The 25,835-nt window shown below is 46.0% G+C and overlaps 1 protein-coding gene across 5 annotated transcripts in view; it reads left to right on the forward strand.

Moving 5' to 3' along the window:
- The window catches only part of LOC119973155 (interleukin-1 receptor-associated kinase-like 2), a 116,000-nt gene that overhangs the window by 47,118 nt on the left and 43,047 nt on the right, over positions 1-25,835 (forward strand). For 2 of the 5 annotated variants that reach the window (XM_038810773.1, XM_038810775.1), the window contains 4 exons: positions 4,160-4,300; positions 11,529-11,632; positions 13,147-13,338; positions 18,926-18,990. In XM_038810773.1, the coding sequence (XP_038666701.1) occupies positions 4,160-4,300; positions 11,529-11,632; positions 13,147-13,338; positions 18,926-18,990 (502 nt within the window). The remainder of the gene's footprint in view (positions 1-4,159; positions 4,301-11,528; positions 11,633-13,146; positions 13,339-18,925; positions 18,991-25,835) is intronic. The other 3 variants (XM_038810774.1, XM_038810778.1, XM_038810777.1) reach the window with 2 other exon arrangements.

Consider the following 25,835-nt stretch of genomic DNA (forward strand, 5'->3'; position numbering starts at 1 on the left):
TAGGGGGAGGAGTCGTGGGCGGAGCCAAGGGTGGAGCCCAGTACAAGTTCCTGAGTGCTTCCAGCGCTACTCCCCCTAGTGGTAGGATAGCGCTACTGCACTTACAAGGACAGTGTGAATTAACATATATACATCTATATTACATTCACCACAATATACTAATTTTAAAAAAAAATATAAGACCAAAGTTGTCTGGGTGAGCCTCAGACAATTGCCAGGAATATGGATAGAGTCACTGTTAAAGAAATGAAGTTTGTGGCAGGGACCAAGTTGGAGGAAATTTCTGCTCATCCAGTACTGGATGTCGGGCAAGCAGTTTTGTCAATTTTCAGGTAAACGTGAGGGATGAGGAGAGGGGCTGGTGACGTGGAGCTGGGTGTCGTCAGCATACAAATGGTAACTAATGCTGCATTTTTGGATCATGTTGTTGAGGGCAACATGCAGATGAGAAATCAGTGGCAGCCAAGGATAGATCTTTGAGAGAATATCTAAGTTAATGGTGTGGGTGCAGGAAGAGAAGCCATTGCAAGTGATACTCCAGCTACGATTGGATAGATAAGAATGGAATTGAATGAGTACATGAGGGGAGGGTGGTGGATGTTGTTTACATGGACTTCAGTAAAGCCTTTGACAAGGTGCCTCATTTCATAGATTTCATAGAATTTACAGTACAGAAGGAGGCCATTCGGCCCACTATCCTGCAAATCTTTGGCCTGGGGGAGGAAACGAGCAACCTGTGGAAACCCATACAGACACGGGGAGAACGTGCAGACTCCGCACAGACGGTGACCCAAGTGGGAATCGAATCTGGGACCCTGGAGCTGTGAAGCAACTGTGCTAGCCACTGTGCTACCATGCTGCCCACCACAGCAGACTGGTACCAAAAATGCCGTAAATGGCAAAACTCTTAGGAATATAGAAAGTCAGAGAGATCTGGACGTGCAAGTCCACAGATCTTTGAAGGTGGCAACACAAGTGGACAAGGTAGTCAAGAAAGCATAATGAATGCTTGCCTTCATTGGAAGGGGCATCGAGTATAAAAACTGGTAAGTCATGCTACATGTATAGAACCCTCCGAACTGGGATGAAGCTGAGTTTGTTAGATGGGTACTGGGGAAGATCCCAGACCTAGATTCACATCAACTGATTATGGGGGGAGATTTCAATACGGTGCTGGATCCGAGGCTTGCCCGGTCGCGTTTTAGGTCTGGGAAGGTATCGGCTATGGCAAAGGAGCTTCAGGGGTTTATGGAGCGCATGACGGGGGTTGGTTGATCCATGGAGATTTGGGAGGCCAAGGACTAAGGAGTTTTCATACATAAGGTGTATTCCCGGATAGACTTCTTTGTGATGGACAAAACGCTGCTGGCTGAGGTGGTAGATGCTGAATATTCAGCAATACTGGTGTCAGACCACACTCCACACAGGGCAAACCTGCAAGTTAGCAAAGGAAAGGCCCAGCGCTCGCAATGGAGGTTGGATGTGGGGCTGTTAACAGAGGAGGAGGCGAGGGAGGCCACTTGGAGATATATAAAGATCAATGGCACGGGTGAGTTTCGGTCAGGGTGGTTTGGTAGGCATTGAAGGCGGTTATTAGGGGGGAGCTCATCTCAATTCGGGCCCATAAGGAGGATGCTGAGCGTGCAGAGTTGGACAGACTTGTAGGCAAAATTTTACAGATGGACAGGAGTTACGCGGAAGGCGGGCTTTTAAAGGAGCGTCAGAGACTGCAGCTGGAATTTGGGCTCCTGTCCACAGATAAGGCTGAGGTCAGCTGAGGAGGGTAAAGGGGGCGGTGTATGAATATGGGGTAAAAGCCAGCAGGATGCTGGCGCACCAGCTGAGGAAACAGGAGGCGGCGAGAGAGATTGGGAAAGTGATAGATACAGGGGGGGAAGGTGGTTTTGGATCCGGCGGATCTTGATTTGGATCTTGGCCCTTCCGAACTTTATTAATTACTACTGGGTGGCCAATATATCGATGGTTAGGAAACGGGTAGTGGGGGAGGGGTTGGTGTGGGAGCGAGTGGAGGCGGCATCTTGCAAAGGCACGAGTCTGAAGGTTTTGTTAACGGCACCTCTGCCATTCTCGCCAGTCCGGTACTCCACAGGTCGAGTGGTAGTGGCAGCCCTGAGAGTGTGGGGGCAATGGAGGCAGCACATGAGACTGGAGGGGGCGTCAGTGTGGTCACCGATCTGTGATAATCACCAGTTCGCTCTGGGGGTGCTGGACGGGGGCTTCAGTAGGTGGCAGCCGGCAGGGATTGAGAGATTTGGGATTCCTTCATTGAGGTGGGTTTCCCTGGCCTGGAGGAGCTAGACAAAGAGTTTGAGTTGCGGGGTGGGAACGGGTTCCGGTACCTGCAGGTACGGGATTTTGTCCGGAGGCAGGTCCCGAGCTTCCCTCGCCTCTCACTAAGGGGAATACAGGATACGGTGATGTCTAAAACATAGGGTGGGGAAGGGAGGATCTCGGAAATATATAAGAAACTGATGGAGTGGGAAGGGGTCCCAATTGGGAAGGTGAAGAGAAAGTGGGAGGAAGAGCTGGGAGGAGAGTTGAAAATTGGGTTATGGGGGAAGGCCTGAGGAGAGTCAATGCATCCTCATCGTGTGCCAGGCTTAGCCAAACACATGGATAGGATGGGTATAGAGGGATACGGCACAAGGAAGTGCTGAAGGTTTAGGCAAAGGTTGGTATCATGACTGGTATAGGCTTGGAGGGCCGAAGGGCCTGTTCCTGTGCTATATTGTTCTTTGTCCTTTGTTCTTTAATCCCTGCCGGATAACGATGAATTAGAACATAATTTCAAAGTTAACCAAGTCGAAGGCTCAGCCAGGGTCATGTTTGTCACCGTTAACTTTATTTAACTTATGACTTTGGTAGGAGCTATTTGTTATTATTTCAGAAGTGTAAAACGTCTGGAGGGATTATGGAAACATTACACGTGGTTAGCCTTATGAACATCAGTTCCCACACTTTGGTAGTTTGAGCAACTCGAAGTTTAACCTTTAGTTTCTGTTTCCCAGCCTGATGAGGTAGCTGATCTTTATGTGAGCACTTAGCCAGGTATACTGAGAATTTCCTTTTGGGGGAAGGGGGCCAGGGGGTCTCTTTCCTCCAATCAGCTGCCATAACTTTTACAGGCAGCCCTGGTTAAACACTGTTAACGCGTTTTCCACCGATTATCAAAATGACACCATTTCAGGCTCCTTGAACATTTAATATCTGGTATTATCAAAAGCGAAGCCAGTATATGGAGGGTTTTGGCTCCATGTCTTGTGTCAGCATACAGAATCTTATAAATAATGATTACTCTTTGAATATGTGATTGGTAAAGAATTCCTGGAGAAATTCAATGCTTTAAGTGATTTGTTATCAGCTGGGATAGCATTCGAATGTTAGGTTAATCTGTCGTTGGCTCGGCCAGCGGTTATTGCCCATTCCTAATTACCCTTGAGAAGGTTGTCGTAAACTGTCTTCTTGAAACGCTGCCGTCCATGTGGTGCAGCTACAATACCATTGGTTAAGGAGTTCAAGCAATTTAACTCTGTGACAGTGAAGGAACGGCAATATATTTCCAAGTCAGGATGGTGTGACACGGAGGGAAATTTTGAGGTGGTGGGAGTTCCCATGCATCTGCTGCCCTTGTCCTTCAAGACAGAACAGATGATAGAGCATACAGTGCAGAAGCAAGCCAATCAGCCTATTGAATCTACACCGACCCACTTAAGCCCTCACTTCAACCCTATCCCCTTAACTCAATAACCCCTCCTAAACAATTTTGGAAACTAAGGGTAATTTAGCATGGCCAATCCACCTAATCTTTGGACTGTGGGAGGAAACCGGAGCACCCGGAGGAGACCCACGCAGACACTGGGAGAACATGAAGACTCCACACAGACAGTAACCCAGCAGGGAATCGAGCCTGGGACCTTGGCGCTGTGAAGCCACAGTGCTAACCAGTATGCTACCTTGCTGCTCCTATGGTACCATGCTACCGTGAGTTTATACGGTGGGATTGAAGAAACTTTTATTCTACACTATTTACAGGACGTATGGATAGTGAGTGGTAAAATGTCCATCAGTGTCTGCATGGTAAGTTTTATTGTTTTTAAGCATGGTTATAGTATCAATCTTAAAATTGTCTTTTTAACAGGGCAGCCTGCAGCTTCTTCCATTGCTCAGCCTACTAGCATGCAAAGTTATTTGCCAGAAACATCTGAGATGTTCCGCCCACCTCTACCTACCGCCAATCCTGTATTGAATTGTGAAAACAATATGGATTCATCAAACAATGGTAATTACTAAACTGGGCAATTATTTGTGGGATTGTAATGGTCAGTGGTAGAAAAGTATTCACACATACAATTCAGCAAAGTCTTATCCGTACGTTGATGGTCAAGCTGTAACAATTGATAGAATTTCACCAGTGTCAAATACAGTGTTCAAATATGTATTCATGCTCTGTCATCAACAAAACTGAAGATCGTTGTGTGTGGAGGTTGGCAGTCAATCATCCCCGCTCCAGGACATTACTGCAGGAGTTCCTCAGGGTAGTGTCCGAGGCCTTACCATTTTAAGCTGCTTCATCAATGACCTTCCTTCGATCGTAAGGTTAGAGGTGGGAATGTTCGCAGGTGACTGCACGGCACCATTTGCATCAAATAGTGAAACAGTTCATGTCCAAATGCAGCAAAACCGGGGCAATGTCCAGGCTTGGGCTCACAAATAACAAGTGATGTTTGCGCTACACAAATATCAAGCAATGACCATCTCCAACAAGCCAGGATCAGACCATCGCCCCTTGACATTCAATGGCTGAATCCCCCACAATCAACATCCCGGGGGTTCCATTGACCAGAAACTGAACTGGACTAGCCATAGAAATACTGCGGCTACTAGAGCAGGTCAGAAGCTAGGAATCCTGCAGCGCGTAACTCACCTCCTGACTCCCAAAGCCTGTCCACCGTCTACAAGGAACAAGTAAGGAATGTGATGGAATACTCTCCACTTGCTTGGATGAATGCAACTCCAACAACACTCAAGACGCTTGATGCCATCCAGACAAAGCAGCCCGCTTGATTGCTTCCCCTTCCACAAACATTCAATCCCTCCATCACCACAAACAGGGCTGGTTTAGCTCACTGGGCTAAATCACTGGCTTTTAAAGCAGACGAAGTAGGCCAGCAGCACGGTTTGATTCCCGTACCAGCCTTCCTGGACAGGCGCCGGAATGTGGCGACTAGGGGCTTTTCACAGTAACTTCATTGAAGCCTACTCGTGACAATAAGCGATTTTCATTTCATTTCATTTCAACAGTAGCAGCCGTGTGTACCATCTACAAGACGCGCTGCAGTAACTCACCAAGGTTCCTTGGGCAGCACTTTCCAAACCCACAACCACTACCACCTAGAAGGATATGAGCAGCAAATTTCTGGGAACCCTACCACTTGGAGGTTCCCCTCCAAGTCACTCACCTCCCTGACTTGGAAATATATCGTTATTCCTTAACTGTTGCTGGGTTAAAATCCTGGAATTCTCTCCCCAACAGAACTGTGGGTGTACATACACTGCCTACTGTGCAGCGGTTCAAGAAGGCAGCTCACCACCTCATTCTGAAGGGCAAGTAGGGATGGGCAATAAATGCTGACCCAGCCAGCATCACCCACATCCTATAAATTATTTTTAAAAAAACTATTTAGAGAAACTTTACATCAATTGGAATAATCGCAGTCACATAAAATAATCTTGTACACATGCAACAGCTACACTGTCATAGAGGAAGACTGAAGGTATAATACAAATTTGTAGAACATTATCAAGAGGTATCTGTAGCTGAACACTGTCTCTCTTGTAACAACCTACCATTTAAATATTGCTCAAAAAGAGACATGTCGAAGCTCTTTGTCTTGCACTCATCAGGGTACTTAGTAATAATATCAGAATAATGGGAAAGCAATTTCTGCTGTATAAGAAATGAATACTGATTGGCTGGCAAGTGGTCTCTGATTGATAGAGGCATTGCTCTGGTGGCAATTGTGATTGACAGATAATTGCCAAGCACTCTTTGAAATTTAAATCAGGCCAGATTGAACCTAATTGGTCAAGGCATTATCCTGGGAAATGAATCAGCGAATGGCTGTCACTTATTTTGTTTAGCAGAAACAGGCGCAAAGTGTGTTTTTGTCTGCAAAAAAAAGGGCTCTCTGTATTAATATATATAACTTCCAGCACATGTAAATGCGCCACATTGTGAGCCCAACTGAATCTTAAACTGGTTATCAGCATAATGCCTTGACCAGTCCGGATCAAGCTGCCTGACTTAATCTGTCACCATCAACTGGTGCATTCTCCATGAAAACATCTCTACCATGGTCATCTCCCTCCAAAACAGGTATACCGTTTTGGATACTGTTGAGGGAGATGACTCACCAGGGGAAGGCAGCAGTAGCTAGGTTCATTGCACCGTGGCTGACTCTGCTGTACAGAAGGGCGGGGAAAAGAGTGGAAGGGCTATAGTCATAGGGGATTCAATTGTAAGGGGAGTAGATAGGTGGTTCTGTGGTCAAAAACGAAACTCCCGAATGGTATGTTGCCTCCCAGGTGCACGGGTCAGGGATGTCTCAGATCGGCTGCAGAACATTCTTTTTTTTTAAAATAATTTTTATTGAAAAATTTTGAATTTATACAACATCAAACCATACTAAAATACCAACAATAACAATAATGACAATAATCATGAACCTTCGCCCCCTCCTCAATGAACAACCCAACACATTAACAACTTAAATTAACACAATGTTAAGTTACATAACCGTAGCGAAAAAAGAAAAATAGAAACTATAATAAGGAACAACCCCCTTGCCCCCACCCCCTCTCTCTCTCCCCCCCCCCCCCCCCCCCCCCCCTCCCCAAGTTGCTGCTGCTATTGACCAAGATACCTATCTTTGAGCCAGGAAGTCCAGAAAAGGCTGCCACCGTTTATAGAACCCTTGTACTGATCCTCTCAGGGCAAATTTGACCCTTTCCAACTTTATAAATCCCGCCATGTCATTGACCCAGGTCTCCACACTTGGGGGCCTCGCATCCTTCCACTGCAGCAAGATCCTCCGCCGGGCTACTAGGGACGCAAAGGCCAGGACACCGGCCTCTTTCACCTCCTGCACTCCCGGCTCCACCGCAACTCCGAAAATCGTGAGTCCCCACCCAGGTTTGACCTTGGATCCAACCACCCTCGACACCCTCCCCGCCACCCCCTTCCAGAATTCTTCCAGTGCTGGGCATGCCCAGAACATGTGGGCGTGATTCGCTGGACTCCCCAAACATCTGGTGCACCTGTCCTCACCCCCAAAGAACCTACTCATCCTAGTCCCGGACATGTGGGCCTGGTGCAGCACCTTAAATTGGATGAGACTAAGAGGAAGAATTGACTCTCTCCAAGGCATCCGCCCAAGTCCCATCCTCTATCTGCTCCCCAAAATCCCCCTCCCATTTAGCCTTCAGCTCCTCCACTGACGACTCCTCCACCTCCTGCATTACCTTATAGGGCTGCAGAACATTCTGAAGGGGGAGGGTGAACAGCCAGTTGTTGTGGTGCATATAGGCACCAATGATATAGGTAAAAAACGGGATGAGGTCCTACAAGCAGAATTTAGGGAGTTAGGAGCCAAGTTAAAAAGTCGGACCTCAGAGGTAGTAATGTCAGAATTGCTACCAGTGCCACGTGGTAGTCAGGGTAGAAATGAAAGAATAGGTAGGATGAATGCGTGGCTTGAGAGATGGTGCAGGAGGGAGGGATTTAGATTTTTGGGACATTGGGACCGGTTCTGGAGGAGGTGGGACTACTACAAATTAGATGGTCTACACGTGGGCCGGATGTGAACCAATGTCCTCGGGGGTGCTTTTGCTAACGCTGTTGGGGAAGGTTTAAGATAATGTGGCGGGGGATGGGAACCAAATGAGGAGGTTAGTGGACAGTAAGGAGGTAGTAACTAAAGCCTGTAAGGAACTAGATCATGAAGTCAGCATGACTAAGGGGAAGAGTAGGCAGGGAGCAGATGATGAACGCAAAGGGACTGGTGGTCTGAGGCGCATTTGTTTTAATACAAGAAGTGTAATAGGTAAGGCAGAGGAACTTAGGGCTTGGAGTAGTATCTGGGAGTATCATGTTATTGCTATTACTGAGACTTGGTTGAGGGAAGGGCATGATTGGCAACTAAATATCCCAGGATATCAATGCTTCAGGTGGGATAGAGAGGGAGGTAAAAGGGGTGGAGGAGTTGCATTACTGGTCAGAGAGGATATAACAGCTGTGCTGAAGGAGGGCACTATGGAGGACTCGAGCAGTGAGGCGATATGGGCAGAGCTCAGAAATAGGAAAGGTGCGGTAACAATGTTGGGGCTGTACTACAGACCTCCAACAGCGAGCGTGAGATAGAGGTACATATATGTAAACAGATTATGGAAAGATGTAGGAGCAACAGGGTGGTGGTGATAGGAGATTTTAATTTCCCCAACATTGACTGGGATAGACTTAGTGTCAGAGGTCTAGTTGGAGCAGAATTTGTAAGGAGCATCCGGGAGGGTTTTCTAGAGCAGTATGTAAATAGTCCAACTCGGGAAGGGGCCATACTGGATCTGGTGTTGGGGATTGAGCCTGGCCAGGTGGTTGAAGTTTCAGTCGGGGATTACTTTGGGAATAGTGATCACAATTACGTAAGTTTTAGAATACTCATGGACAAAGGTGAGAGTGGTCCCAAAGGAAGAATGCTAAATTGGGGGACGGCCAACTATACCAAAATTTGGCAGGAGCTGGGGAATGTGGATTGGGAGCAGATGTTTGAAGGTGAATCCACATTTGTTATGTGGGAGGCTTTTAAAGAGAGGTTGATTAGAGTGCAGGACAGACATGTCCCTGTGAAAATGAGGGATAGAAATGACAAGGTTAGGGAACCATGGATGACAGGTGAAATTGTGAGACTAGCCAAGAGGAAAAAGGAAGCATACATAGGGTCTAGGCGACTGAAGACAGACAAAGCTTTGGAAGAATATCGGGAATGTAGGACCAATCTGAAACGAGGAATCAAGAGGGCTAAAAGGGGTCATGAAATATCTTTAGCAAACAGGGTTAAGGAAAATCCCAAAGCCTTTTATTCATATATAAGCAGCAAGAGGGTAACTAGAGACAAGGTTGGTCCACTCAAGGACAAAGGAGGAAAGTTATGCGTGGAGTCAGAGAAAATGGGTGAGATTCTTAACGAGTACTTTGCATCGGTGTTCACTGAGGAGAGGGACATGACGGATGTTGAGGTTAGGGATAGATGTTTGATTACTCTAGGTCAAGTCGGCATAAGGAGGGAGGATGTATTGGGTATTCTAAAAGGCATTAAGGTGGACAAGTCACCAGGCCCGGATGGGAACTATCCCAGGTTACTGAGGGAAGTGATAGAGGAAATAGCTGGGGCTTTAACAGATATCTTTGCAGCATCCTTGAACACCGGTGAGATACCGGAGGACTGGTGAATTGGTAATGTTGTCCCCTTGTTTAAGAAGGGTAGCAGGGATAATTCAGATAATTATAGACCGGTGAGCCTGACATCAGTGGTAGGGAAGCTGCTGGAGACGATACTGAGGGATAGGATCTATTCCCATTTGGAAGAAAATGGGTTTATCAGTGATAGGCAACATGGTTTTGTGCAGGGAAGGTCATGTCTTACCAACTTAATAGAATTCTTTGAGGAAGTGACAGAGTTGATTGATAAGAGAAGGGCCGTAGATGTCATATACATGGACTTCAGTAAAGCATTTGTTAAGGTTCCCCATGGTAGGCTGATGGAGAAAGTGAAGTCTCATGGGGTCCAGAGTGCACTAGCTAGATGGATAAAGAACTGGCTGGGCAACAGGAGACAGAGAGTAGTAGTAGAAGGGAGTTTCTCAAAATGGAGAACTATGACCAGTGGTGTCCCACAGGGATCCGTGCTGGGACCACTGTTGTTTGTGATATACATAAATGATCTAGAGGAAGGTATAGGTGGTCTGATTAGGAAGTTTGCAGATGACACTAATATTGGTGGAGTAGCAGATAGTGAAGGGGACTGTCAGAGAATACAGCAGAATATAGATAGATTGGAAAGTTAGGCAGAGAAATGGCAAATGGAGTTCAATCCGGGCAAATGCGAGGTGATGCATTTTGGAAGATCCAATTCAAGAGCGAACTATACGGTAAATGAAAAAGCACTCGGGAAAATTGATGTACGGAGAAATCTGGGTGTTCAGGTCCATTGCACCCTGAAGGTGGCTGTGCAGGTCGATAGAGTGGTAAAGAAGGTATGCGGCATGCTTTCCTTCATCGGAAGGGGTATTGAGTAGAAGACTTAGCGGGTCATGTTACAGTTGTGTAAGACTTTGGTTCGGCCACAATTGGAGTACTGCGTACAGTTCTGGCCGCCACATTACCAAAAGGATGTGGATGCTTTGGAGAAAGTGCAGAGGAGGTTCACCAGGATTTTGCCTGGTATGGAGGGCGCTAGCTACGAAGAGAGGTTGAGTAGATTGGGATTATTTTCATTAGAAACACGGAGGTTGAGGAGGTACCTCATTGAGGTCTACAAAATCATGAGAGGTATAGACAGGGTGGATAACAAGAAGCTTTTTCCCAGAGTGGGGGACTCACTTACTAGGGATCACGAGCTCAAGGTGAGAGGGGAAAAGTTTAAGGGAGATATGCGTGGAAAGTTCTTTACGCAGTGGATGGTGGGTGCCTGGAACGTATTGCCGGTGGAGACGGTAGAGACGGGCACGATAGCGTCATTTAAGATGTATCTAGACAGATAGATGAATGGGCAGGGAGCAGAGGGATACAGATCCTTATAAAATAAGCGACAGTTTTAGATAGAGGATCTGGATCGGCGTAGGCTTGGAGGACTGAAGGGCCTGTTCCTGTGCTGTAATTTTCCTTTGTTCTATGATGTGGAGATGCCAGCGTTGGACTGGGGTGAGCACAGAAAGAAGTCTTACAACACCAGGTTAAAATCCAACAGGTTTGTTTTGAATCAGTAGCTTTCGGAGCACAGCTCCTTCCTCAGGTGAATCACCTGAGGAAGGGGCTGTGCTCCGAAAGCTAGTGATTCGAAACAAACCTGTTGAACTTTAACCTGGTGTTGTAAGACTTCTTACTCTACATCTTTACCAATCAGAGTCCACTTACCTACCAATCAGCATTCACTTCTCAAACAGTATAAATTTTTGTTTCCCCCTTATATCGGTATTTTTGCTAAGAGTCCTGATAAGGGCAAGGCAAAACGCTTCGACATGTCTTTTTTTTCAGCAATACTCAGGTTGGAGTCATTTGGCAGAACATAACAGTTGTAAAAATTCTTGCACACAAGGGGGCTAACATTGCTTATATGCAACACTAAAGGTAGGATTACAATGAGTAGTTTATGTCAGAAGCTAGTGCAGAATTGCAGGTTTCGGTTGGTAAAAGTTTCTTTCTCCTGACTAGTATTTGTCTTTATTTTATCCAGTACGCCAGCTTGATCCACTTCCTGGACCCTCAATTCCTCCAAGTCACTTGAACTCAACTTACAAGTCAGATTATGACAAATGTGATATGCCATCACCAGAAATGGTAAGATTAGCTGCACCTTTGGCATTTCAATTATATCATCTAAACATTTCCAGTGATTACTGACCATCCAGCTCTAGATCAGCCCAGCATAGGGGTTCTATTGATTGAGAATCAGAGATTAGCATGGAACCAAATAATGAAAAGTTGCTAACTGAATGAAATCATAATGCCAAGTATGTAAAAATATCAAAGAATATGAGGAAAGGGCAAACGAATGTGATTGAATTAGATAGATTGAAGAGCCAGCATGAGTGTAGGTATGATGGGCTTCATTCCTGCCACTACGTAAAACGGCATGAACAATTTAAGTTCTATCTGGATGTTTAGAACCTGCCCTTTGACAACTACATTCACAGTTACTTCACAGTTTAATTCTAGTGAACAAAAGTACAATTAATGGAGTCTCTGAAAAATGTTCCGATCCATGTCTGTTCCATTTTGAAACTGTAACGAATACTGGCCAGGATTTTCCGGCTCCCTGTGGCATGTTTTCCAGCGATGTATGCGGATCACCATTGGCCTCAGGCCAGATCGTCTGGTCCCGCCAAAGTCTACGCCGTTTTTCATGGTTCGTCCACTCTACTGCCGAGCAGCCCTCCATGTTGGGGGGGGGGGGGGGGGGGGGGGGGGGGGCAGAGATACCCTACCCAACCCAAGAAAGATTTTCAAGGCTACACAGAAAAGGCAAAGGAGTGGGATTAGCTGTGTTGCCCTCGTTGTGGAGAGCCAGCACAGGCACCACGGACCAAATAGCCACCTTCAGTGCTATTAACATGATTCGATGTAGAATCATAGAATTTACAATTCAGAAGGAGGCCATTCGGCCCATCGGGTCTGCACCGGCCCTTGGAAAGAGCACCCCACTTAAACCTACAGCTCCACCCTATTCCCGTAACCCAGTCACCCACCACACCTAACCTTTTTTGGACACTAAGGGTAATTTATCAGGGTCACAGACAGTGATCCAAGCTGGGAATCGAACCTGGGAACTTGGAGCTGTGCAGCAGCTGTGCTAACCACTGTGCTACCCTATAATAAACACATTTCAATATTTATAAAGTGGTATGATTGAATACCATAGAACATTGGTGATAAATGAGTAGCAGAGAAGGTGGTTAATTAGGTACCAGATATTTATTGGATTCAATTTCCACCATCTGTCGTGGTGGGTTTCGAACCTGAGTATTACCCTGGGTCTCCGAATCAGCAGTCCAGTGACAATACCACTATCCCACGGTCTCTCCTTCTTCAACTCGTTTTCTTCCATGGGAAAAACTTTGCTCTTTCCTGTGCCCTCTCATATGACCTTTCATCTGACCATTCACACCAAAGTGGTCGATTAGACCTGGTTGATCAATGCTATGGGAGGAAGTATCACATGTGAGCAGCACTTGGCTTATATTGACACATACAACTGGAAAGGTACACACCTCTGGCACGATTTGGTACAATGCACGTGTGTGTCTCTCTGCCAATTCCTGCATATGTTACAATGTTCTATCTGCTTTGTTCAGGATGAAGTTGGCAGCAGACACCTCCAGGAAACGAATGATCATCCTGCAATGCTCAGCTGCATCTGGTCCTTACAGGACCTTGAACAAGCCACTGATAATTTCAATGAGATGTGCCAGATTGGCTCAGGAACATTTGGTCATGTCTACAAAGGTCACAGGTTCAATACCGAATATGCCATAAAACTGCTAAAGGCAAGTCTTTTTGTCTTGTGCTAATAACATGAGTGCTGTGATGATCTTGCACACCAATGTGCAGCTTGCTTCTTACTATCTCCTCTGTAAATGTCTAAAATCATTTTGATACCACAAAGATCTAATTTGTTCCCAGAATGGTGAGACTGTTTTTTGAAGAATGATTGAGGAAACTGGGCATGTATTCTCTTGAGTTTCCAAGAGTGAGAGGGGATCTAATTGAAACCTTCACAATGCTTAAAGGAATAGACAGGGTAGATGTAAGTAAGATGTGTCTCTACACCAGAGGACTGTGGAAGCTCAGTCATTGAGTATGTTTAACGCAGAGATTGATAGATTTACAAATACCAAAGACACAAAGGGATATGGAGATAATGTGAGGCAAAAGGCATTAAAATGGATGATCAGCTATGATCTTATTGAAAGGTGGAACAGGCTCACTGGGCTGAATGGCTTACTCCTCCATGTTCCTATAATGGTCAGAGGTTTATTAGTATGCTTTAACGTTCAGTACGGTTTTAAAACTTGGAATAGAAATAACAGAAATCAATGCTTTTGCCAGAGAATAAAGGGCTGATTTTAACTCCCAGTTAGAGATATATGAGCGAAAGCTAAGGTAAACTATCCCACCCTTTAGAGTATTAGGCCTGACTTTAATAGTTGGCTTTATCTGAATAGGCTTCCACTTAAACCTATTGGGAAATGCCAGCTGACCAGCAGGAACGCATGAGAATCCATGCAGTAGGAACCTGCTACTGTGGGCCCAAAGGAACAGTACCCCAAAATTAATTATATGATCGGAAATGGTGGGTGGGATGAGATGTGTGTGTGTGTGTGGATTGGATAGGGTTGGAAGAGTCACATGGTTGCAGAAAGAGAACCCTGGGGTATGGAAATGCCCAAAATTTCCCTGCGGGGCCTTCTCATCCTGGCCTAAAAGCAAATCAAAGAATAAAATTTTCTGTGCCTCTCTGGCATTGGTGTTTGATCAGCGTATTTAATATCCAACAGTCCTGCCCTCCAGCGAATGTCCCTGAGTTGAAAAACTGAGTTGAAAAATGTTAAATCCCAGGAAAGCCGCAGCTCATTGGGGTAAAGCGTTAAAGCTATTTTCACTGCGTCTCCAGATGAGGAGAATTCTTTCACTGTCAACCTGTCCAGTCTCCAGATGAGGAGAAACTCTCTTCCTCAAAAGGCAGTGGAAGCAGAGTCTTTGAATATTTTTCAGACGGACCTAGATAGATCCTTGATTAGCAAAGGGCTAAAGGTTATCGAGGGGTAGGCCGTAACATGGAGCTTACAATCGGATTACAATCCGATCAACCATAATCTTGTTGAATGGTGGAGTAGGCTTGAGGGGCTAAGAGGCCTACTCCTGCTCTTAATTCGTATGTTCATGGGTTTGTATATTTCCACTGGTTGGGTAGGGTTGAAATCAGCCCTCTGACATCTCTCTGAATAATGCAACTCAGATTACAAATCAATGCCAGTTGAATGAATATTATTTAGTACAGTAATTAATATTCTGTAGCATTGAATAATGCTTCTGATTTCCTTGTTTTGTTTGTAATGTGATGTTGCTGGGGAGCAGCAGAATAAGGGGAAGTGCCTACTAAGGTGTTGCCTGTGAGCTCAAATAACGACATTCTATACTGTTAATGATGGTTCTACTAATTATAAAGACCTCACTTCCCCATCAGCCCTTTGTAATCCGCAGAGAGGAGTTTGACAGTACAACACCCTGCATACTTTATATGAAAAAAAGGAAGTAAAAGACAGCCCTTTGGCGCTCCATATAAATAGACAGAATTGTGGGTCAATCATTGTCCAGAGAGAATGAGGAACTAGCAGAGACGTTGAACTATTTTGTCGGTCTTCCCAGTAGAAGACACTAGTTACACACCAGAAATAGAAGGTAAACAAGGTGCTGAAAATAATAGGATATTAAGGTAATTAATATCAGGAGAGAAAAAGTATTGGAGAAGCTTTAACTAAAATCTGACAAATCCTCAGGTCCTGATGTCCATAGGATAGTGTTCTAAAAGAGACAGCTACAGGGATAGTGGATGCGCTGACTATAATTTCCATGTGTTCCTGGATTCTGGAACATTCCCAGCAGGTTGGAAGTTAACAAATGTAGCATTACTATTCAAGAAAGGAGGCAGAGAGTAAATACAGGCCAGTCAGGCTAACGCGAGTCATGGGAAAGTTAATTATTAAGGAAGTCTTAATAATGCATTTAGAAAACCATAGTCTGATCTAACAAAGTCAACATGGTTTTACAAAGGGAAATCTATTCAAGCTTTTGAAGTTGTAACTGGTAGGGTAGATGAAGGGGAACCCATAGATGTCAGATTTCCAAAAGATATTTGTTAAGGTGCCACACAAAAGGTTAATAGATAAGAGTTGGGTGTAATATATTAGCACGGATATTAGGTAAGTTGATGGATAGGAGGCAAAGAACAGACATAAATGGGGTATTTTCTAGCTGGGGCCTCCGCTATTTACAATTCATATTAGCGACCTAGACAAAGAGGCGGATAGTAATGTATCTGAGTTTGCTAATGACACTAAGCTAGGTGGGAATGCCAGCTGTAAGGAAGACACAGAGAGGCTGCAAAGAGACATAGAGAGGTTAAGCGAGTGGGCAACAAAGATGGATGATGGAGTAAAATATGAGGAAATGTGAGGTTATTCAGCTTGATCATGAGAATAGAAAATCAGAACTTTTTTTTAAAATGGAGAACCCCTGGCAATAGAACCCCTATTTCAAAATGGAGCTTCACAGCTCCAGGGTCCCAGGTAAATTTAAGGTAAATGATGGAAGATATAGGGGGGATGTCAGAGGTAGGTTCTTTACCCAGAGAGTAGTGGGGGCATGGAATGCACTGCCTGTGGAAGTAGTCGGACACGTTAGGGACCTGCAAGCGGCTATTGGATAGGTACATGGATTATGGTAGAATAATGGAGTGTAGATGAATTTGTTCTTAAGGGCAGCACGGTAGCATTGTGGATAGCGCAATTGCTTCACAGCTCCAGGGTCCCAGGTTCGATTTCGGCTTGGGTGACTGTCTGTGTGGAGTCTGTACATCCTCCCCGTGTGTGCGTGGGTTTCCTCCGGGTACTCCGGTTTCCTCCCACAGTCCAAAGATGTGCGGGTTAGGTGGATTGGCCATGCTAAATTGCCCGTAGTGTCCTAAAAAGTAAGGTTAAGGGGGGGGTTGTTGGGTTACGGGTATAGGGTGGATACGTGGGTTTGAGTAGGGTGATCATTGCTCGGCACAACATCGAGGGCCGAAGGGCCTGTTCTGTGCTGTACTGTTCTATGTTCTATGGATGGAATTTGCAAATGTTAATATTCAAACAAGAAACACAGCCAGTTAGCATTCAGTGAAGCAAACAGTCAGGGAAGAAATTAGCATGTTGGCCTTTATTGCAAGGGGATTGGAGTACATGATTAAAGGAAGCTTGTCAAAGCCTGTCAACTAGAAAATACCCCATTTATGCCTGTTCTTTGCCTCCTGTCCATTAACGTACCATATACTGTATCCGTGCTAATATATTACACCTAACTCTTATCTATTAACCCTTTGTGTGGCATCTTAACAAATATCTTTTGGAAATCTGATGTCTATTGGTTCCCCTTCATCTACCCCACTAGACACAACTTCAAAAGCTTAATAAATTTCCCTTTGCAAAACCATGTTGACTTTGGTAGATCATACTATGGTTCTCTAAATGCTTGAATTGCATAGGGCTTTGGTGAAACCATAAGCAGCCCACTTCCCCTGCAGCATGCTTTGCGGCAGCAGAGGAGAATCCGCCATTAGCCAGCAGTGACATTTTCCTGTCCTGCCGCTCTCTACAGAGTTTCCCGTTGTTCACACCCTCTGCCACAGGGGAACCCGTGGCAGGGGGTTTGCTGTCAGTGGGACCGGAGGATCCTGCCAATGGGAATGGCTGGAAAATCCCACCCTAGGAATACTAGGTGTAGTTTTGGTCTGCATATTTAAGAAGGAATATTCTTGCTTTGAAAGCAAAACAGCGATGGTTCACTAGAGTAATCCTTGGGATGAAGGGGTGGTCCTATGATAAGAGGCTGAGTAAATTGGGTCCATATTCTCTGGAATTTAGAAGAGTGAGAGGTGTTCTCATTGAAACATACAAAATTCTGAAGGGACTTGACAGGGTAGAGAATGAGAGTTATTTTCCTGGCTGGGGAATCGAAACCACAGGGTCCCAGCCTCCAGATTAGGGGACAAACATTTAGGACTGAGAGTTTTGAATCTTTGGAGTTGTCTAGGCCAGAGGTTTATGGATGCTTCATCATTGAATATATTTAAGGCTAAGATCGACAGATTCTTGGTCTCTCAGGGACTCTAAGGATATGAAGTGCAGTCAGGAAAGTAGACCTAAAGCCCGGGTCAGCCATGTATGTTCTGAATGGCAGAGCAACTCAACGGGCTTCTACACCTGCTCCTATCTTGAGTTCTTGTGAACCCAGCCCTGAATAGTCCATTATCAAGAAAGTTGGAGGATGCTTCCACCTAAACTGTCATCCTGTGTGCATTCTAATTGGTTGCCCAGCATCCTGTCTTGGATCTTTTTATTCATTCTTGGGTCAACATTTCTTGCCCATTCCTAATTGCCTTTGAACTGAGTGGCTTGCCCGGCCATGTCAGCGGGCATTTAAGAGTCAACCACATTGCTGTAAATCTGGAGTCGCTTGTAGGCCAGACCAGATAAGGATGGGAGATTTCCTTCCCGAAAGGACATTAGTGAACCAGATGAGTTTTTACGACAATCAACAATGGTTTCGTGGTCATCATTAGACTTCTAATTCCAGATTTATTTTTTTTACTGAATTTAAATTTCACCAACTGCCATGTGGGATTCAAACTCTGACCCCAAGAGAATTACCCTGGGTCTCTAGATTACTAGTTCAGTGACAACAGCACTAATCCACTGCCTCCTCCTGCCATATTTTGCTTCAGCTAAGCAAGAAGACCAAAGCTATTGTCTTCAGCCCTACCCACTGTTCGTCCATCTCTGGTTAATATGGCATGCTGAACTAGCCTCCATATCCTGCTTGACTCCAAGTTGAGTTTCTAACCTCCAGTCCTCTGCATTGTAACTTTTATGATGTGGAGATGCCGGCTTTGGACTGGGGTGAGCACAGTAAGAAGTCTTACAACACCAGGTTAAAGTCCAACAGGTTTGTTTCAAACACTAGCTTTCGGAGCACTGCTCCTTCCTCTTTCACCTGAGGAAGGAGCAGTGCTCCAAAAGCTAGTGTTTGAAACAAACCTCTTGGACTTTAACCTGGTGTAAGACTTCTTACTTGTAACTTTTACCTCTGGAACATTGCCCTTCTTCGACCAGACTTTTGGTCATTCCTCCTGATCTTTTCTTCTTTGGGTCTTCATCGGTCTTTTAGTGTCTCCAAATGCCTTGGGATACCTTTCTATGAGTTCACAGAAATGCAAGTTGCAGGTTATTGTTGAAGGCCACAGCATAGAAATCCCTCTATTTTGTTATTTGTGCTGTTTGTCTTTGTGTGTCTTACATCTGAATGCTTTTTGTATAGGTGGACAATGTCAACTTGAAAATCACACGGGATTATTTTCACAGAGAGGTTGAAACTCTTTACAAGTAAGTATCTTATTCTCATCATGTACCAAGATCCTTCTATGTCCTGGGATGTTAGTGATGAGAAAATACCACCAGGAGACTATCCACAATATGGTGCATTTTCTGCACCATGGGTTATGACTACAATTCACATCCAGCGACTCCTTGGTTTTAGCTGAGTTGCCAAGAGAGAGATGATGCATCGGGATCAGGAAGTATCCATGGAGAGGGAATTTCCTACTCGGCCAACACCTAATGGCTGGAATTTTATAGCCGTTCACACCAGCGGGATTTTCTGGTCATGCCCAGGGCGACCCCATTGTGTTTCTCATGGCGATGGGGGAATGCAAACAACAGGAAACCCTGTTAACAGGGGTAGGACCAGAAGATCCCACTATTGGCCAATGGGAGGCGGCTTCCACCACCGCAAAACACGACATGGGCGATGCAAAACATCCGGCCCAGCAGGTTTAACAGCACGGACAATTAAAGAGGAAGAGACTAAAGGTAAATACTTACCAACTGATGACCTTGATATGCTTATAGTATTATTTATATCTCTTAAAGTCTCATTATGTGGAAGAATTGTTTCAAAAAAATTGTTGTTCAGAATGGTGCATGTATCTGTATAGATAGTGGGTGCGATTTTTACAAAAGGGAACAAAGTCCCCTACCTACCTGGTGTATTCCAGCCATTAGGTGTGGGCTGAGTAGGAAATTCCCTCTCCATGGATACCAGATCCTCCTTCCGGGATCTACCCGGCTCACAATCCCGCGAGATTCAATGCAATCTCGAGGGATGTTGCGATGCGAATCCTGCCCACAATGGGCAGGATCACTTTTTAGAAAATCTGCATATTAGAGAGAGGCAGTAAGCGGTCCTACCCCTGTTAACAGGGTTTCCTGTTGTTTGCATTCCCCCATCGCCACGAGAAACACGATGGGGTCGCCCTGGACATGACCAGAAGATCCCGCTGGTGTGAATGGCCATAAAATTCTAGCCATTAGGTGTGGACTGAGTAGGAAATTCCATCTCCATGGATACCTCCTGATCCCTGTGCATGATCACTCTCTTGGCAACTCAGCTAAAACCAAGGAGTCGCTGGATGTGAATTGTAGTCATAACCCATGGTGCAGAAAATGCACCATAAAAGAGGCGAGCTGCTTTACGGGGGCAGCGTGGCCGTTGGATCGTGCCTAGTGATGTCAGACACCTTTGTGGTGCCAAAATGTTCAATATTCTACAAGTGCTTTCAATATTTAGATCTTGTACTACGTTACCTTGCTAAAGACAGGATGTGCCATCCTTAGCCAAATCAGGATAATTGTATTTATCTAAGGTACTTGTGATGAATATAAGCAATTGGTATATATAATGTATTTTATATCTGTTGCAGTAAAGTTTTTAAAGAACCTAGTTTCAGGTATCCAGACTGTGTGTCTCCTAAAGCTGTAATTAAGAAGTCGTAAAAGGTGCAGTCATGCTTGAATCCAACCACTTACTTGCCTTTTTAAAAAAAAATTAGAGTACCCAATTCATTTTTTTCCAATTAAGGAGCAATTTAGCATGGCCAATCTACCTGCACTGCACATCTTTGGATTGTGGGGGGTGAAACCCAGGCAAACATGGGGAGAATGTGCAAATTCCACATGGACAGTGACACGGAGCCAGGATCAAACCTGGGACCTCAGCGCCATGAGGCAGCAGGGCTAACTACTGCGACACCGTGCTGACCCTGCCACGTACTTACCTGATTACAGATAAAGGTCGAATGGAACCATGTTATGATTGCTGATGATTCCCTGGCAAGTAGATAATTTATGAGGGGTTGTGTTAGTGTTAGCTACGATCATGTGACATCTTTGTGAGATACCGATGATGTAATTAATGAGAGGAGCCAGGTCTGTCTGTAGGTTTGCAGTTTGCCATAGTATTTAAGTCTGATGAGACAGGGGATATGAAGTTTTTTGCCAAATGCTGTTAGGTTGAGCAGAAGCATACCGAATCTGCTCTTGAAAATGAAAATGAAAATCGCTTATTGTCACGAGTAGGCTTCAATGAAAGGGTCCCTCTCTCCAAAATAAAACTGTCTTGTTACCTTTATTTAACTTTATTTATAAGTGGCATTTGAACTGTATTGGGATTGCTTAATTGGAGTTAGTAGCAGGTTGAGGTAGTAAGTTTAAGTTTTTGCTTTTGTTTAAGAATCGCTTGACTGATAATTGTAAGGCCATTTCTTCAATGTTCATTTGGTTAATTCTATGTTTAACATAAAGTTTTGTTTTAACAAAAAGATACCTGTTGGTCAGAGTCATCACTCCTGAGGTGGAGTATCATTTCCTTGCAGTTCTGTAAATTTTTACAAATATTTGGGATTCTTGTCAAGTATCTGAACAAATGTTGGGTCTTGTCCGATGTCCTAACCTAGTATAAATTGCATCCACTACATTTGTTTCCACATCTCACAAAGCATTTTAGATTGTTCCAAGCTCTTGTAAGGCATGGTCCCGAGAGGGAAAAGAAACGGACTAGAAGTTACTTGATTCTAATTGTCATATGAAGGTTCTTTAAATTGTGATGGGTTACTACTCTGAGATAATTGGATGTTTGGAATGAGTGTTTTGTTCAAGCACTTAGCACACCGTTGGAGTATAATCTAAGCTCCTGTTTACAAGGTGAGGCCAGTGGTGCTGCACAACTTACTACCATCATAAGTTTGCCGACGATGTTGGACAGCCTGGACTTCTGTAAGGCTGATCTCCTAACTTTAATCAAGCAGATAATGGATAAATGTTTTTTTTTAAATGATTGAATAGGTTTTTTTTTAAACGCATTTTATTCAAACTTGTATCAAAGTAGATTACAGCAATTAGCACCCTGGGAAACATTCTTCCCAACAATCAACTATACAGTTTGTACAGATCTTCCTCCTCCCCCACCCCCCCCCCCCCCCCCCCCCCCCCCGCTGCGACAAACAGCTCCTCAAACACGGTCACAAACATCCCCCACCTTTTCTCAAACTCCCCTGCTGAGCCCCTTAACTCATACTTTATCTTCTCTAACCGCAGGAAGTCGTACAGGTCACCCAACCATGCTGCTACCCCCCCCAGTGGCGATGCCGACCGCCAGTCCAACAAAATTCGTCGCCGTGCAATCAGAGAGGCGAAGGCCATGACATCGGCCTTCCTCCTCTCTATGAGCTCCGGGCTTCTCTGAAACCACAAATATCACCACCAAAGGGTCCGGGTCCGCTCCCTCCTCCACGATCCTGGCCGCGAACACTCCCGCCCAGAATATTCCCAGTTTTTCACATCCCCAAAACATGTGCGCATGATTCACTGGCCCCCGCCCACAACTCTCACACTCATCTGCTACCCCCTGAAAGAACCCACTCATTCTCACCCAAGTCATTTGCAGTCTGTGCACCACCTTGAACTGTATCAGGCTCATCCTTGCACAAGAGGAAGTCCCGTTTACCCTACACAGTGCCTCACTCCATACTCTCCAATTGATCGCCATTCCCAACTCCGCTTCCCATTTCTCCTTGATCTTCATCACCCGCTCGCCTCCCTACTCCCTCAGCCACTTATATATATCCCCAATTCTTTCCTTTCCTCCCCTCCACATCTGAAAGCAGCAGTCGCTCCAGCAGGGTGTATTCCGACAACCTAGCGAACCCCTTCCAGACCTCTCGTGCAAAGTCTCTAACCTGTAGGTACCTGAACTCACGACCCCTCGGCAGCTCTACCCTCTCCCTTAGCTACTCCAGACTGGCGAACCCTTCCTCCAAATACAAATCCCTCACCTTAACCAGCCTCACTTCCCTCCACCTCCTATGTACACTATCCATCCCCCCACCCCCGGCTCAAACCCATGATTCTCGCACAGCGTCGTTAGCACCGACATCCCTTCCACCCTAAAATGCCTCCTCAGCTGATTCCATATCTTCAACGTGGACTGCACCACTGGGCTCCCTGAATACCTACTCAGAGCCATTGGCAATGCTGCCATCACCATAGCCCTCAAGCTAGACCCCTTACAAGATTCCTCCTCCATCCTAACCCACTCTACCCATTCTCCTTCCCACCACCGCCGCACCTTGTCCACATTCGCCGCCCAATAATAATGAAGCATATTTGGCAACGCCAACCCCCTCCCTGTTGCTTCTGCCTCTGCAGCAGGGTCCTCCCCACCCTCGGCACCTTCCCCGCCCATACAAAGTCAGAGATGATTGTGTCCACTTTCCGAAAAAAGGCCTTTGGTATAAAGATCGGGAGAGCCTGAAAGATAAACACGAACCTCGGCAGAATATTCATTTTCACCACTTGGACCCTCCCCACCAACATTAAGTGCAGTGTATCCCATCTCTTATGATCCTCTCTGGCCTCCTCCACCAGCTTCGTTAAGTTCCACTTATGGAGCCCAGTCCATTCCCTCGCTACCTGAATTCCCAAGTACCTAAACCTATCCCACGCTACCGTAAATGGCATCCCCTCTAAATTAGCCCGCTGTGGCAGCTCATTCACCGGGAATACCTCACTTTTCCCTACATTCAGCTTGTATCCCGAGAACCCTCCAAACTTCTCTAACAGGCCATTAATCCTTCCCATACTCTCCAATGGATCCGAAACATACAGCAAGAGGTCATCGGCATAGGGCGACACCCGATGCTTCCTCTGTCCCCTCATTGTCCCCTGTCACTCTGCCGACCCCCTGAGAGCCATCGCCAACGGCTCTATGGCCAGCGCAAACAGCAGCGGCGACAGCGTGCATCCCTGCCTCGTACCCGTGTAAGTCAAAGCGTCGTGAGCTGATATCATTCGTCCTAACCCTCGCTCTTGGCTGGTTTAGCACAGGGCTAAATCGCTGGCTTTGAAAGCAGACCAAGGCAGACCAGCAGCACGGTTCAATTCCCGTACCAGCCTCCCTGAACAGGCACCGGAATGTGGCGACTAGGGGCTTTTCACAGTAACTTCATTTGAAGCCTACTTGTGACAATAAGGAATTTTCATTTTTCACAGACAGCAACCGCACCCATGCCACATATCTCGGCCCAAACCCAAACCTTCCCAAAACTTCGAACAAGTACTGCCACTCCACCCGATCAAATGCTTTCTCCGGGTCCATGGCCACCACCACCTCCGGTACCAGAGCTCTCGACGGATTCATCACCACATTCAACAGCCGTCCTATATTACTCGCGAGCTGCCTGCCCTTGACGAAGCCTGTTTGATTTTCTGCAACCACCCCCGGGACACAATCCTCCATCCTCCGTGCCAACAACTTAGCCAATACTTTCACATCCGAGTTCAATAGTGATATGGGTCTCTACGACCCACATTCCACCGGATCCTTCCCTTTGTTTGGGATTAGTGTGATTACTGCCTGCTTCATCGTCTCCGGCAACTCCCCCTTCTCCAGTGCTTCATTAAACGCCCCCAACAGATGTGGTGCCAGGTCCGCTGAAAATTCCTTATAAAATTCTGCTGGGTCCCCAACCGGCCCAGGGGCCTTCCCCGACTTCATACCCCTGATACTATCCAGCACCTTTCTCAGACCCAGGGGCTCCTCCAACGCCTGCCTCCTTGCTTCCTCCACCTGGGGAAATTCCAGCTCGACCAGAAACCGCCCCATGCCCCCCCTCTTCTCCTCCTGGGTCTGCCTCATAAAGTCCCTGGTAATGCTCTCTAAATGCCTCATTTATCTTCCCTGGCTCTGACACCACATCCCCAGCCCCAGTCCGGATCTTCAATATTTCCCTGGATGCAGCCTGCCTCCGCAGCTGGTGCGCCAGCATGCGGCTCAACTTCTCCCCATACTCGTATTGCACCCCTCTTGCCCTACGCAGTTGCCCTACTGCCCTCCCTGTTGTCAGCCTGTCAAATTGCCCCTGCAACCTGTTCCAATCTCTCCACGGTGGGCACCCTCGAATATTCCCTGTCCACCTCCACTATCTCGCTCACTAGACGGTCATGTTCCGCCCTCCTTTCCTTATTCGCACGAACCACAAATTAGATAATTTCTCCCCGGACCACTGCCTTCAGTGCTTCCCAAAAAAATGCCCGCCAACACCTCCCCCATTCTGATTGAACTCCACATAATCCCTAATCGCCAACCGCACCTTATCACAAAAACCTCCACCCACCAACAACCCCGAGTCAAACCTCCACCCCAGCCTCTTCTCTCGTCCCGTACTGAACCGAATATCTAGCCAGTGGGGTGCATGGTCCGAGATGACTATCCCTGCATACTCTGCCCCTCCACCCCAACCAAAATCTCCCGACTCACTGCAAAGTAATCAATCCTCGAATACGCCGAGGGCCGAAGGGCCTGTACTGCGCTGTAATGTTCTATGTTCTATGTACACCTTATAGACATGTGAAAAGTAATACTCCCTTCCCCCTGGATTCTGAAAGCGCCATGGATCCACCATACCCATCCTCTCCATAAACCCCCCCCAGCTCCCTTGCCATTTGTACCCTACCCATCGGCCTGGGGCTCGATCTATCCACCCTCGGCTCCAGGACACAGTTAAAATCTCCTCCCATGATCAACTGGTACGTGGCCAAATCCAGGATTGCTGCCAGCAACCCCCGCATAAAACCCACATCATCCCAATTTGGGGCATACACATTTATCAAGACTACCGGTGCCCCTTCCAATACCCCACTCATAATCACATATCTCCTACCTGGATCCCTCGCCTCCTTCGCACTCACGAATCCTTTTTTTTTGCTCATTAAAATCGCCAGACCCCTCGATTTTGAATCAAACCCCGAGTGAAAAACCTGCCCAACCCACCCCTTCCTTAACCTAACCTGGTCCTTCACATGGAGGTGTGTCTCCTGAAAAAAGACCACCCCCG

Source organism: Scyliorhinus canicula, chromosome 11 (assembly GCF_902713615.1).
Source record: "Scyliorhinus canicula chromosome 11, sScyCan1.1, whole genome shotgun sequence".
Lineage (NCBI taxonomy): Eukaryota > Metazoa > Chordata > Chondrichthyes > Carcharhiniformes > Scyliorhinidae > Scyliorhinus > Scyliorhinus canicula.